The sequence below is a fragment of the Gracilinanus agilis genome, chromosome X (genome assembly GCF_016433145.1).
Source record: "Gracilinanus agilis isolate LMUSP501 chromosome X, AgileGrace, whole genome shotgun sequence".
NCBI lineage: Eukaryota > Metazoa > Chordata > Mammalia > Didelphimorphia > Didelphidae > Gracilinanus > Gracilinanus agilis.
This window is the reverse complement of record NC_058136.1, coordinates 73,654,204-73,668,647: the sequence shown is the minus strand read 5'-3', so window position 1 is coordinate 73,668,647 and position 14,444 is coordinate 73,654,204. Positions and strand designations below refer to the sequence as shown.

The following is a 14,444-nucleotide window of genomic DNA, read 5'->3' as shown; positions in this document are numbered from 1 at the left end:
TAGGGCGCCTCTTCCTTGGAATTCCGAGCACAGCTCCCGCCCCGCCCCGCCCCGCTTGGAGGCCCTTCTCTCCTCCAATGAGAAAGCCGCTTCCCTAACGTCGGCCTGCCGTTCCCTGGGGCTTCCGCGCCCTCCAGGGCCTCGCCCAGTGTCTGGGGGCCGGCCCTGCTCCCCACTTAACCCGAACCCGAAATTCGTGCAATTGCACCCAGTCCTTAAGAACCGGAAATGCTCCCTTCCCAACCCAGCTCTTGCTCATTCCACCGGTCCGACCGGGCGGGGAAGCCTTGTGGGCGGGGTGGGCGGGGCTCCCCTTCCCTCCTGGAAGGCCTAGAGCCCCTGCCGGGGGAGCCAGGCCTCTGTTTACGACACGTGTGTGTACGGCGGCGGCGGCGGCGGCGGCGGCGGGCCCGCGCTGCTTTACGGCAGCCCGAGCAAGGGCGGCCAAATCTTGAGAGCAGCGGCCTCCTCTTCCCGGCTTGCTCGGCGGGTGTGGACGGCCCGGGCTGGCCTGGACGGTAAGTGGCCTGTGAAGACGGGCGCCGCCGACCCCGAGCGGGCCTGCTTCCTCGCCGCCGCCCTCCACCCTCGTGCGCGGCGTGACCTTGGGCGCCACCTTCTTACGTCACAGCTGTCAGGGCCTCAGTTTCTCCCTCTGTCCGCGCCCTGGCGCGGGGGAGGGGGAAGGGAGCTGCAGAAACGATTGTCTCGTGGAGGGACCCGAGCGACCTTCTCCCCCTTTCTCGCCCCCCTCGCCAGGGCAGTTGGCAGGCTGGCAGAGGAAGCCCCTGGCCCCCAGGAGCCCATGCCCACTGGCAGGTAGGGTGCCCACTTCTCTGGCCGTACGGAGAAGCTGCAGGGCCTGCCCAGAGATGCCCAAGTGGGGGGGGAGGGCAAGGAGGGAAGGGGAGAGCCAGCTCTCATCTCCCACCCCCAGTTCAGGAAGGACCAGAGTGGCCCCGGGGGGATGGACTAGAACAGTGGCGAGCTGGCTGCCAAGCCAGGAAGCCCTCTGGGCACCCACCCTCTCACTCACTGGTGCTTATGGGGCCCTGGCCAGACTCTTCCTTTCTGGGCGTGGGGCCCTTCTCTTAGAAGGAAAATTCTGAGGGGCAGCTCAGTGCATTGAGAGCCAGGAGGTCCTGGGTTCCAGTGTGGCCTCAGACACTTCCCAGCTGGGTGACCCTGGGCAAGTCCCTTGACCCCCATGGCCCAGCCCTTACTGCTCTTCTGCCTTGGTGCCAGCACACAGTATTGAGTCCAAGGTGGAAAGGGAGGGTTTAAAAAAAGAAGAAAAATTCTAGCCATAGAGCTAATCCAAACCCCTCTGGAGCACTGACCCGAACCCAGATCCAAAAGCCAAGGCAAATAGCCATTTCTAAGCTCTAAATCAGCGGTTCCCCGACGTTTTTGGCCTGCCGCCCCCTTTCCAGAAAAAATATTCCTCAGCCCCCTGGAAATTCATTTTAAAAATGTTAATAGCAATGAATAGGAAAGATCAATGCACCTGTGGCCATCCCCGCCCCCCTGGATCGCTGCAGCACCCACCAGGGGGAATCGCTACTCTAAACTCTAGGCTGGGTGACCCTGGACAAGTCACTTGTGCCCTGTTTGCTTCCGTCTCCTCATCCGTTAGACCAGCTGGAACAGGAAATGGGCCGCCGCTCCAGGATCTTTGCCAAGAAAACCCCAGACAGGGTCCCACAGAGAGTCAGACACCACTGACTGTCAACAGAAACCTATTGGCTCCTCATTTTGATCGTTATTCTTGCTAAGTAGGGGCCTGGATTCCAGGAAAGAAACGTGCCTGTCGGCCGCCCCCACCCCCACCCCCAGCCCACGTCAATGACCTCAGTCAGAACTGGTTGCTTACTTCATCCCAGTCGGGCTCTGGCCAATTAGGGCCATACCAAGATGGCGGCCAAGGCCAAAGCCCAGAATTCCTTTCCCATTCTTCCTTACTCTCTGATGACAGAACCTCCATCAGGCAGCTGGAACCAACTTGACCTTGGACATGGGAAGATGCCCCTGCATGTGAAATGGCCTTTCCCCTCCGTGCCTCCTCTGTCGTGGACTCTGGCCAGCAGTGTGGTCATGGGGCTCGTGGGTACCTACAGCTGCTTCTGGACCAGTGAGTGGGCTTGGACCAAGTCCAGGGCCAGGAACACTTTCCTAGCAGGGGAGAATAGGAAAAAGGGGCCAAGTAAACCTTGGAAGGAAGGAGACTGGGGAATTGATCCAAAGGGGCTGCAGCCGTGAGAGGGGTTTGGCCCAGGCTGTCCCCGCTCAGGCCCAGCCTGGGTGCGGTTTGTTCCGAGAGCTGGAGCGATCCCGCTCTCTCTTTCTCTCTCTCGGAAGGTAACTAGGAGAGGCAGCAGCATCTTGCCCAGGGGTTGGAGCCAGAAAATTGGGGTGGGAGATCTCTGCTTCCCCTAGGAAGAACCGGTGAACTGAATGAAGAGGAAATATGGGGGCTCGGCATCGGGAGTCCTCTGGCTGGCTGCTCCAGTATGGTGCCAGCTGGCCAGCCCTCTGGAGGCCCTTGTCCTCTCTCCAAATAGAGTACATGAACCACCTTAGCGTGTACAACAAGGAGGTGCTGTATGAACTGATCGAGAACCGAGATCCCGGCACCCCACTGATCACCGTCTCCAATCACCAGTCCTGCATGGATGACCCACACCTCTGGGGTACATGCCTTGGAAAGCTGGGGCTCCGAATGGTTGGGGAAGGGAGAACGTTATCGGAGTAGCTTTGGCAAGTCGGCATTGGCATGCGAGGGTCAGAGGTCGCCTGTGCATGTCCCTGGTTAATGGCAGAGCGTTCCAGGAAAGGGCTTTCCTGTCCCAATTGATGATGACTCCACAGCCTTGCAAGACCCCCTGAGCTGGGGCCTGGATTCATCCGAGAAAGTCCCTGGACTTTGGTTTGGGCCCCTCTCCTGATGCTGGCCGAACGGCAGGTTTTATGTTCCCGTCTTCCCAGAGCTTGGCCAGTAAATGTTGTGGGAACCGTCGGGTCCCCGCCAGTCAGCGGGTCTTAGGAAGGAGGCAGGCCCCGCCTTCTCTTGGGAACAGGAGGTAGAGACAGAAAGCACCCCAGTACTTGAGAAGGATCAGAGCTGGATTTCCCAGAGTTCAAAGGGACCTCCGAGGCCCTCTAGGCCTCTTCTCCACAATCTTCCCCAGCCAGCCAGTCCTCCAGCGAGGGGCACCTTGTTCTGCTTGGTTAGGAAGGTTTCTTCTGTGGCCTCACTGTGGGCTCGGCTTTCAGTATCGCTCTCCTAGGCGAGCCACCAAGTCTAGTCTAACCTGTGTTTTGGACAACGCTGACAGTTGTTACTCCCACCAGAGCCTGCCATTTAGACTCGTTGCCCTGAGCTCTGCCCCTTTTCTGCAGAGGCAGCCGTTTCACGCCCCCCCGAAGCTTTCCTTCTCCAGCCTGAACAGCCCCAAGTGCCTTCAAAGAACCCTCATATGGCCCGATCTTTGGCTTCCTTAACATCCTGGCTGCCAGCACCAACCCCCTACGTCACCGATGGTTGGGGGGTTTCACTGGCTTTCCCCCCATTGTCTTCCTTCCATCAAGTTCCTCCGTCTCCCATTGGTAGCGGATGCTAATCCGCCAACCTAGCTTGATGGGGACCTTCCCCCCCTTTTCTTGCTGTGTTCCGGTCCCGAGGCTCGTCCTGCAAAGCCTCAGGCAGCCCTGTGAGATAGAATGTCCGCTAATATTCCCCGTTTGCGTGTCTTCGGGGCTCCCTCTTTGGGCCGTCTCCCTCCATCAGATGTCTGGCCTGCTCCGGCAGCCTCAGGTTCTCCGGGGCGTCTGAGCGGGCAGGCGCTGAGCAGGAAGTCCTCTTCTGGCTCCAATTTCACTCGAAAGCCCTCCCAGTTGCAACTGCAGCTGTCTGGGTGTGTGTATTGCAGTGGCCCTCAGTAGAGGCACACTTGCACCAGTCCAAAGCGCCCATCACAGCACGGCCAAACCACGTGGATGCCTCTGACAGAAATGGACGAGTTAGTCAGGGCGAAGCAGGTTTGAGGGACTTACCCAGGATGCTTTGTGCTAGAGAGTTTGGGCTGCTGGGAGAGCTCGGTGTGCCCTGAGGGACAGTGAGCCTGGGCACAGGGTGGGGGTGGCAGGAGAACTGAAGTAGACCCCCAGAGAGCCTTTTCTAGCTAACTCGGCTGCCTTCCTTCCCCCAGGGATCCTGAAACTCCGCCACATCTGGAACCTGAGGCTGATGAGATGGTAAGTGGGGCTTCCCGGCAGAAGCAAGGGGCCCCTAAGCTGGGGACAAACCTCAGTTCTCACGTCCTCCCCAAGGCAAAGCTTTAAAAACAAAACAGAAAGAACCCTTACCTTCTCTTTTACATTTCATGCTAAGTGTCGGTTCCAAGGCAGAAGACTAGTAAGGGCTAGGCAGTTGGAGTTCAGTAACTCGTCCAGGGTCACCCCGCTAGGAAGTGTCTGAGGCCAGATTGGAACCCAGAACCTCCCTTCTCCAGGCCTGGCGCTCTCCACCGAGCCACCCGGCTACCCCCTTCCCCCAGACAGATCTAGAAGGTGTCTTTTCCTTAGGGGTTTGGGAGATGGAGGCACGTCTTCCCCCTGCTATTAGCAACGGTGGTGGAGTTGGGGACTCTGGCACATGTGGGGAGCGTGGGGAGGTATACCGGCAGAGTCTCGGGGCTTATCCAGAAAGCAGCCCCTGGCCTGCTGCCCTTCAGGACCCCAGCAGCTGCAGACATCTGTTTCACCAAGGAGCTGCATTCTCATTTCTTCAGCTTGGGAAAATGTGTCCCTGTATGCCGAGGTGAGCCCCCCTCACTACAGCCTGCGAGACGCCTTGACACCCCTCTGCCCCGATCCTTCAGTGGCTAGCTAGACTGTGGTCCTAGGGTGCAGGACAGAGAGTGACTTCTGGGAACGGGCCGCTCTTCCCAGCCTTCCCTTGGGCGAAGGGAGAAGAATGTGCCCCTGAAGCAAACCCCTGCCCCTAAGCAGAGAGTGGAAGGCGGAGCAGGCACTCGCTGAGAGACGTCCCCTCCCGTCCCTTCTTCCCTCTTCCCGATGCTAACCTGATGGCCAAGGGCTTGAGGACTGGAATGGCTTTTCTCTGCTAGGAGACGGCGTCTACCAGAAAGGGATGGACTTTATCCTGGAGAAACTCAACAACGGGGACTGGGTCCATATCTTCCCTGAAGGTGGGTTGGGGCTGGGGGTGGCGGGAGGCTAATGGTGGTTCTAGAGCAGCCAGCAGGGGGAGGCGTTGGCAGGGTCTGTTTCCCTTGAGGGATAGATGGGGAGAAGAACTGTCCCATCCCACTGTGGCCCCTCGGGAACTGGTAGGCCCCGTTGGGTCGGCATGTGAGGGGCCGGCCTCCTGGAGATGTTCACCTCCCTCTCTCCTTCCAGGAAAAGTCAACATGAGCCAGGAATTTCTTCGTTTTAAGTGGGGTACGTTGAGGGGTGACCCAGATTGCCAGGGGAGGCAGGTGCCTGCCAGCCTCAGAGGAGCAACCTCGGCCCGTTCCCCTGATGGCACGTTCTTCCTCCCTTCTGACTTCCCCAAACCTTTCTAGTTCCCTGGGTGATGGGGATAACTCAGAGGCAGGCTCCTCTGTTCGGCCTGCTGTCAGGGGTGTGGCCTTTACCAACCCAGCCGCTCCCTTCCTGGCAGGAATTGGGCGCCTGATCGCCGAGTGTCACCTCAACCCCATTATCCTTCCGCTCTGGCATATTGGTGAGCTCTCGGGGAGGTCGGTGGTGAATTGTGTGGTGTCGTGGTGTTCAGAAGGCAGCAAGAGGCTCGGCAGGCTAGGCTTGACGGCCCGGGAAGGAAAGGACGGGGGTCCGCCTGGGTCCTCCCTTACTTCCTCTTTGCCCCTCCTCTTTGTAGGAATGAACGATGTGCTTCCCAACTTTCCACCTTATTTCCCCAGAATTGGACAGGTGAGTGGGAGCTGCCCAATCTCTGCTTCTGTTCTCTTCTGGACTCCTCTGGGGTGGGGGTGGGGGGGAACCAGACGGAGCCCTCCTGGGTGTCTTTGGAGGCTGCCCTGCCCACTCCGAGGTTAGACTGGGGTTCTTCTAATAATGGTTCTTCCACCACCCCGATGGCCGGCCACCCCCACACTTTGGCCTGGAATTCTCGGGGCAGAAACTCCCTCCACCGACACAGCCAGTCTTGGGGGGTGGGGAGCCTGAGGGCACTGAGGTGAGGAGACTTGTCCAGGATCTTCCTTACTCCAAAGCTACTCCAGCCACCAAGCTGGGCTGCTTCTCTAGAACAGCAGCCATTTGGATAGGGTTTCAAGACTTACCCAAAAAGATGACCTGCACAGAGGTGCTGTGGGGGCAGAGAGCTGGGAAGGGGACCCTCGGGGGCTGAATGGAGAGAGTGGGAAGCCAAACTCAGGCTCTGGGCCAGGGTTCTGAACTTTTTTTTACATGATGGACTCTCAGAGCTCTGGGCCTGCAGTCAGGAAGGCCTGAGTTCAAATCAAGCCGGACTCGTTAGCTGGGTGACTCTAAGCAAGCCCCTTTTCTGCTGTCTGCCTCAGTTTCCTCATTTGTAAAAGTGTGTGTGTGGGTGGGGGGGGGGGTGTAAAACCAGATGATAATTATCCAGTGCCCGGCACACAGTGAGCACAGTCTGTACCTTAGCCATTATAATAATTATTTTGCTTGTCTAGTGGAACCTCTAGACTCCTCAGAACCCATGTGTTTAAATATATAAAATGAGATGCCTTCGATTACAGGGAAAAGCAAAAGTTGGTGAAAATAAGGGTGTCATTTTTTCCCCACCCAAGTTCACCTGTTCATTGGACCCCAGAGTATAAGGACTCCGGTTGGGGGTCAGCGGGGTGGCTGGCCTGGAGACGGGAAGTCCTGGGTTCCAACCTGGCCTCAGACACTTCCTAGCTGTGTGACCCTGGCCAAGTCACTTAACCCCTTTGCCCAGCCCTTCCGTGTCTGTGCCTTGGATCCAATACACAAGGTTGATTCCAAGATGGAAGGTGAGGGTTTCAAACAATTTTTCTTAATTAAAAGCCCAACAACTCCCAACGGTGGGGGATGTCCGGGGCAGGATTGGAACTCAAGTCTTCCTCGCTCCGAATCCAACTCCGTGCTGCCAGGTCGGTCAGACTCTTAGTCCTGGGAACACGAAGGGTCAGCTTTGACCCCAGGGAGGCCAAATGTGAAGAAAGGAAGGCTTCTAGGCAAACCAGGCTGTGTGTGTCCAAGGGCTTCCTGGTCAGGGTAGGGTCGGGCCAAGCCCAACAGATGAATGAGCCTTTGGGAGCTTCCCTGCCTGGCAGTCTCGCTTCCTCCTCCCTGGGGAAGGGAGCCCGTTTGGGCAGGCCCCGGGGGTCCTTTGACCTGTGACATCATGTCCCTCTCCGTCCCCCCCCCAGAAAATCACCGTGCTCATTGGAAAGCCATTCAGCACCCTGCCTGTTCTCGACCGGCTCCGAGCTGAGAATAAGTCGGCAGTGAGTTGACTGGAGAGTGACTCTGAGTTGGGTTTGACATCTGGAGAGCCTCCAGAAGGCCGAGGGGAGCCAGGGAACACCTTGAGCCTTGTGCCGCTGCACCAGGCCTCCCGGCCCGCGGGGGAGGGAGAGGGAGCCGGGCCTCCGGGCCTCCACAGCCCCTTCCCCAGCTGGAACCAAGAGCCCGACGGCTGTGCCCCGCGAGCCATGCCCAGAGTTTGGGCAGTCCCTGGCGCCCGGGTGAGTAAGGGAAGCAGGAAAGGCCCGACGCCCCTTAGCAGCGCCGCACCTCTGTCTCTTCTCGCAGATGGAGATGCGCAAAGCCCTGACCGACTTCATCCAGGATGAGTTTCAGAGCCTGAAGGCACAGGCAGAATCACTCCATAACCGTTTACAGCCCCTCAGGTAGCCTCGAGCTGCTCTCTAGAGGGCCCAGGGGGGGTCCCTGCCCTGCCCAAGGCTCTCCCTCTCCACGCCTTCCGGCCAGGACGGCCAGCTCTTCGTCTTCCTTCTGAGTCTTCCTTCCGAGTCTTCCAGGGGCCGCCCGCCTGCTCTTGCCTCAAAGGCCGAGGCCCGCCCTCCCTTGCCCTCGTCCCACTCTCCTGGTGGCTACTCAGGGTGTCTCGCGCTTCGGGGGAAGAGGAACTGTGTGCACAGGCAGCCGGGAATGGGCTCAGGTGTCTCCCCCTGGCCGGCTGGAGAGTGGGGGGACATGCTCTGATTTGATGCTTTTTAGGCCTCTGCCCTTCTGTTTCTCCAGCTAGACCAGCAGCTCCTCTTAGCCTGGGGCCAAAGCTTGTCTGTGGTCTCTGGTGCAAATCAGTGAAAGAGTGGCTAGGAAGGAGGAGCCAAGCGCTCCGGAGGCCCCTGGGGATGGGTGCCGAGGCCCAGGCCCAGAAATGGCATTCAGCCCCCCCTGGGGTGCACTAGAGTCGCCCCCCTCCTCTGCTGGGACGCCCGCTCAGGATTCCCATTTTTAACCGGAACCTTCTCAGGAAAGGGCAAGTGTGGGGACCAGCCTCTGTAGAGGCCTTGGAGCCCAGGACTAGACGGTTAGCCTCTCCCTTGCTCTGCGATAGCGAATGGTGGCAGCCCGGGAGTGCCAGAACCCAAGAAGGACTTGGCTGTTTGATTTGGGAGGAAAGACTGTCTTCGGGGGTCGGGATCTGGCTTGGCGACAATGCCTTCTTCACCCGTGCCATCGTGGGGCGGTCTTGAAAGGGGGCCGCAGCCATTCTCACGTGGAAGGGAGAGGCAGGCTGGTCCTAGATGCTCCCACCAAACCGTGCCATGGCCCTCGTTCCCTCACGACCAGGGTTTCCTTGGGGGTGGGGGCAGGGAGCCGGTGTCCGGTCTGCAGCCCCCCTGGCTTCGAAGGCCCCCAAACAGGGGCTGGGAACAGAGACGGGGGTCATTTGGTCCCAGGGACTCTTGGTGTAGGTCCGCCCTCCCCTCCCCTAGGCTACAGTGGCCTCGCTCTTTCTCTTTTATGCCTGTAGAGTTTTTAATCATTTTTAACAATAAAGTCTGTGTCGGTGCAGTGGTTGTCCTGGTATGGGAAAGCGTACCCAGGGAGGGGGTTGGAGTCCTGTGCAGAATCCTCATTAGAAGCCCCAGGCAGAGTGGAGCGGCGAGCTCTGGGGAGAGCTGAGGCCCGCTGCTGTAGAATGGGCGCGAGAATACGGCGGGTGGGGAACGAAAGCACTGGCACCTCTGAAGCTCAGCACTCCGGGCTTTAGCCCCTCTAGCCACCTAGCAGAAGAAGCTAAGAGTCACAAAACAAGATACCGGCAATGTTACCTCCTTCCAATTCTGCTCTTCTAGCGCCCAGCGGACAGGCACCCGGAGCAGCGGCCTTGCTTAGGCCAGTGGCCCTGCCTTCCCTGAGCTTGTACTCCTTGCCTGACCTTGCTCAGGAATGCTAGAGGGAAACAATTGGGAAAACAGTGATTGCTCCTGGGTGGGACGAGCTAACATCATAAAAATGGCCACCCTACCCAAATGAATCTACCTGTTTGGCGCCGCACCTGTCAAACTACCAAAAACCTTCTTTACTGAATTAGGAAAAACTAAAACAAAGTTCATTTGGAATAACAAAGATCAAGAGTATCATGGGAAAAAAAGTGAAGGAAGGGGGCCGGGCAGTACCAGATATCAAACTGCACTATAAAGCAGCAGCCATCAGAACGGTATGGTACTGGCTAAGAGACAGAGAGGAGGATCAGCGGAATAGACTTGGGGTAAATGACATCAGCAAGAGAGTGTACGATAAACCCAAAGAACCCAGCTTTTGGGACAAAAATCCACTATTTGACAAAAACTGCTGGGAAAATTGGAAAACAATATGGGAGAGATTAGGTCTAGATCAACATCTCACACACCCTACACCAAGATAAATTCAGAATGGGTGAATGACTTGAATATAAAGAGGGAAACTATAAACAAGTTAAGTGAACACAGAATAGTTTACTTGTCAGATCTCTGGGAAAGGAAAGACTTTAAAACCAAGCAAGAGTTAGAGAGAATTACAAAATGTAAATTAAATGGTTTTGATTATATTAAGCTAAAAAGCTTTTGTACAAACAAAAACAATGTAGCCAAGATCAGAAGGGAAACAACAAACTGGGAAAAAATCTTTATAACGAAAAACTCCGACAGGGGTCTAATTACTCAAATATACAAGGAGTTAAAGCAAATGTATAAAACATCAAGCCATTCCCCAATTGGTAAATGGGCAAGAGACATGAATAGGCAATTTTCAGGAAAAGAAATCAAAAGTATCAACAAGCACATGAGAAAGTGTTCTAAATCTCTAATAATTAGAGAAATGCAAATCAAAACATCTCTGAGGTATCACCTCACACCTGGCAGATTGGCTAAAATGAAAGAAGGGGAGAGTAATGAATGCTGGAGGGGATGTGGCAAAATTGGGACATTAATGCATTACTGGTGGAGTTATGAATTGATCCAACCATACTGGATGGCAATTTGGAATCATGCTCAAAGGGCTTTAAAAGACTGTCTGTCCTTTGATCCAGCCCTACCATTGCTGGGTTTGTTCCCCAAAGAGATCATAGATAAACAGACTTGTACGAAAATATTCATAGCCGCTCTCTTTGTGGTGGCAACAAACTGGAAAATGAAGGGCTGCCCTTCAATTGGGGAATGGCTGAAGAAATTGTGGTATCTGCTGGTGATGGAATACTATTGTGCTAAAAGGAATAATAAACTGGAGGAATTCCATGTGAATTAGAAAGACCTCCAGGTATTGATGCAGAGTGAAAGGAGCAGAGCCAGAAGAACATTGTACACAGAGACTGATACACTGTGGTAAAATTGAATGTAATGGACTTCTGTACCAGCAGCAATGCAGTGACCCAGGACAATTCTGAGGGACTTATGGAAAAGACGCTACCCACACTCAGAGGAAGGACTGCAGGAGTGGAAACACAGAAGAAAAACAACTGCTTGAACACATGAGTTGAGGCGGACATGGTTGGGGATCGAAACTACCACCCCAGTGCAACTATCAACAATTTGGAAATAGGTCTTGATCAATGACACATGTTAAAACCAGTGGAAATGTGCATCGGCCATGGGGGGGGGCCGGGGGTGGTGGTGAAGGGGAAAGTAGGAGCATGAAGCACGTAAACATGTTAAAAATGAATATTAATAGATGTTTAAAAAAAAAACACCAAAAAAAAGAAGAATGCTAGAGGGGAGGGGAGCTAGGCCGGGAGGGCTTTGTTCCGCCTTTACTGTTGGCCGGGGTTGCTAAAGTTCTCCCAGCTAACTTTAGAGGAGGCAGTTTCCACCCAGGCCGTGGCTGACTTCCCAACAGTCCATTGGGAAGCAGCTGGCTAATAGTTCCCATCAGAGTTCCAATTGAAGGGATCTTCCCGGGCCTCTCAGAGGCCCGGAACTCGACCCCTCTGGCCACGCTCCTTGCGTCTCCTTCCCTGGTACTTGAGTTCAGTAAGCTCATACTACATGCTAACTACATGCAGGGCGCTACATGTCTACATGTCTAGCGTGATGTGATGAGGTGGCAAAAGAAGCTAATCTCAGGGCAGGAAGAGACCAGAAAGGAAGCTCAGAGCCCAGCCGGGCCAACCTTCTTCCTCTTAGTTTGGAAGGAGCAGCAAAGGGACTCATTTCCCAGCACTCGGGCACGCACAGACCCCGAGCTCTTTATCGAATTGGCAGATCCTTCCCAAAGCTCGGGAGGAGGATCTTCTGGACCCCCAGGTGCTCCCTGGCCCAGTGACAAGGAGCTGCCCGAGAGGACCTCAATGAGACTGAATCCGACTCCAGTCATACCTGAACCCCCCCAAGCCCCCGCCCCAGGGCTCGTCCATAAAGGTTGAGGCACGGAACCAAAGAGCAGGAGATCAATCAATAAGGCCCAGGAACAAGAGAGGCGGCTTACGGTTAGTCTAGCGAGGCCTCCGCCTCCCTCGAGAGTTGTGCATCAGAGGGAGCTGCCCGGCTCAGAGGCGCGCGACCAGGAATGGGCATCGCAGCGTCTGGGCCCGGCTGTCAGGGCCGAAGCAGCTGTGGAGGTCTCCCAACGAACGTTCCTTAACCCGCCTGGAACAGAGGGTCTGGTGGGGCCCAACGAAATGGAATCACGTGGGCCTTCGGGCAGCTAGTTTAGGCGGCGCCAGCCAAGGCTACTGGAGGACGAACGAACGTCAGACTGAGCTCCCCGTGACGCATCTGGTCCTTCTGGCTCTGCTTGCATCGGGCTGCAAGAGAAAGTCTGAAATGAGAAAGAAAAAAGGTCCGTGAAGGTCTGGCTTTGGAACACGAGGCGCTCCTGCCCGCCGCTGCCCGCCGCTGCCCGCCGCTGCCCGCCACTGCCCGCCGCTGCCCGCCGCTGCCGCCTTCCTGTCCTCGTCCTCCTCCTCCTCTCTCTGACCCTCAAGTTTCTTGGCAACCACTCAAAGCAATTCTCTGGGAGAGCCTCGTCCAGACAGCTACTGAGCCCCAGCCAAGCCCCACGTGTTGCTGGGCGGGAGGGGCTGCCTGTGTAGGGAGTCGAGGGAACCCTCGGGAGGCCCAGAACCCTGTACTTTCGGTTTCTCTCCGTTAGATTCTCCATCGCCTCCAGGATCAAACTGAACGCGACCCCCTCAGGACCTGCTTCTTTGCTAGGCTTTCTGGGGCAAACCCTTCCCTTCTGCACTATCAGTTCCAGGTAAGGGCCAAGCAGTGGAGGATAAGTGACTTGCCCAGGGTCACGCAGCAAGACAGGGTCTGAGGCCAGACTCGCCATCCCCTGAGCCACGTGGCTGCCCCCACTTCACCCCGGATTGGTGTTCCCACTAACACGGGAGCCGGATTTCGAAAGCTCCCCAAAATCAGTTAGTAAAACCCCCTTTAAGTAGTGTGACCCGACGGATCAGATGGAAGTAGCGCAGCCTTCTCGCTTGGGGCCCTGTTAGGTCCTTATGGCGCTTCCCCTTTGAGCCTGTACGGCCCTCACCAGAGCCTCGCATAGAGAACGCAGCCAGGCACGAAGCAGGAGGCGGCAAGTATAGGAACTGACTTTCTCGCCTTTCCCGAAGCCCGGAATGAGCAGCTGCGAGCAGAGCCCAAAGCCAGGGGCCCAGGCGGGTCGCTTCCCGCTGGAGGGACCGACTGCAGATGCCAGCGAGCCAAGGGCACGGCCGAAACACTGGTGGGTCCCTTCGCACCGCCTCATTTCAGCCGAGAGCCGTAGACGGCCCCTGGAACAGCCCACCGGGCCAGCGGGTTCCCCAGCCTTATTCCCGCCACCTTCCCGAGGAGGCCCGCTCAGCCATTTGCAGCCGCCAGTGGCAGTGCCTTCCGCAATTGGAGCCACGCCCGGCACCTAGTCCAGCTGCCTCTTTCCCCCTTCGGTGTCCGCCTGGGGCGAAGGTCCCGAGAGATGGCCTTGGCTCGTGACATCCCGATTTGCCTTCGTCCCCCAGGAACTCCCCGAACAATAAGCCCACAAGCAGGTAGCCCAGATGGACGGACGGATGGACGGACGGACGTGCTCCAGGCTTTTGGGTTCCTTCCGCTATTTGGGCCTCTCTCAGACACTCCAGCCTCAGGCAGCCCCTGCCTGCCTAGTCAGCTGTTCCTTGGAAACCTTGTCCCCAGGGGCCGTGACTCTGCCACGTGGCGGCCACACGAGCCATACGCTGCGCTCTTTGTGCCTCCTTTGGTGGGTCCAGGGGCTCGGCTAGGCATCAAAGGAACCAAAGTGAGCCCGTCATCCACATTCGTCTGCCCCCAGACCTCAGTGGCTCCGGGGAGGGAGCCTGATGACTTCTGGCCATTCTACCTCACTTGGCTCTGACCCACCCACAAGGCATCAAAACAAGGAGCAGCTGGGTAGCACAGTGGCTAGAGAGCCAGGCCCGGAGTCTGGGGGACCTGGGTTCCAATGTGGCCTCAGACACTTCCTAGCTGTGTGACCCTGGCCAAGTCACTTGACCCCCATGGCCCAGCCCTTATGCTCTTCTGCCTTAGAACTCCTCCTTAGTACTGATTCTCAGACGGAAGGTAAAGGGTTAAAAAAGAAAGAAAGCCTCGAATCCACGACTGCCTTTGTTTCCCTTGGAATTAAACAATTGCACTGCTCTGGAGCCCCGAGAGAGCTGAGCTGCCGGTGGTGGCAGGAGGCCTCCCACAGAGGGCCTCGAGTGCCCTGAGCCCTGCGCACGGCCTGCCCTGAGGAGGACCGCAAAGACGGGCCTCTCCCATAAGGAATGGCCCAATGAGGAGCCGGCGATCGGGCCCGCTCCCCCCCCCGCCTCCTCCCAGCCCAGCAGGGCTGCCTTCCACCCGAGAACTCCCACCCCACAAGGTCAAAAGCCCACAGATGTGGCCCGGCCTCAGTCAGGCTCCCCAGCGCACGGAGAAACCCTGATGGGATCAGCCCTCCCCACCCTAACCCTAACCCAGGCC

General features: G+C 56.9%; 1 protein-coding gene across 3 annotated transcripts; it reads left to right on the top strand.

The window, feature by feature from the left end:
• The first annotated feature begins 411 nt into the window (after positions 1–411).
• On the top strand, positions 412–9,042 carry TAFAZZIN (tafazzin, phospholipid-lysophospholipid transacylase). Of its 3 annotated transcripts, XM_044682509.1 has the most exons (11): positions 412–518; positions 1,976–2,131; positions 2,562–2,690; positions 4,209–4,254; positions 4,734–4,819; positions 5,130–5,210; positions 5,422–5,463; positions 5,687–5,749; positions 5,906–5,958; positions 7,425–7,502; positions 7,810–9,042. In XM_044682509.1, the coding sequence occupies exons 2-11, from the start codon at positions 2,023–2,025 to the stop codon at positions 7,909–7,911; spliced, it is 789 nt and encodes a 262-aa protein (XP_044538444.1). In that variant the 5' UTR covers positions 412–518; positions 1,976–2,022; the 3' UTR covers positions 7,912–9,042. The 3 variants fall into 3 exon arrangements, with proteins under 3 accessions (XP_044538444.1, XP_044538447.1, XP_044538446.1); XM_044682512.1 differs by lacking the exon at positions 5,422–5,463; XM_044682511.1 differs by lacking the exon at positions 412–518 and having other exon boundaries at positions 2,079–2,131; positions 2,359–2,690.
• The last annotated feature ends 5,402 nt before the right edge of the window (positions 9,043–14,444 follow it).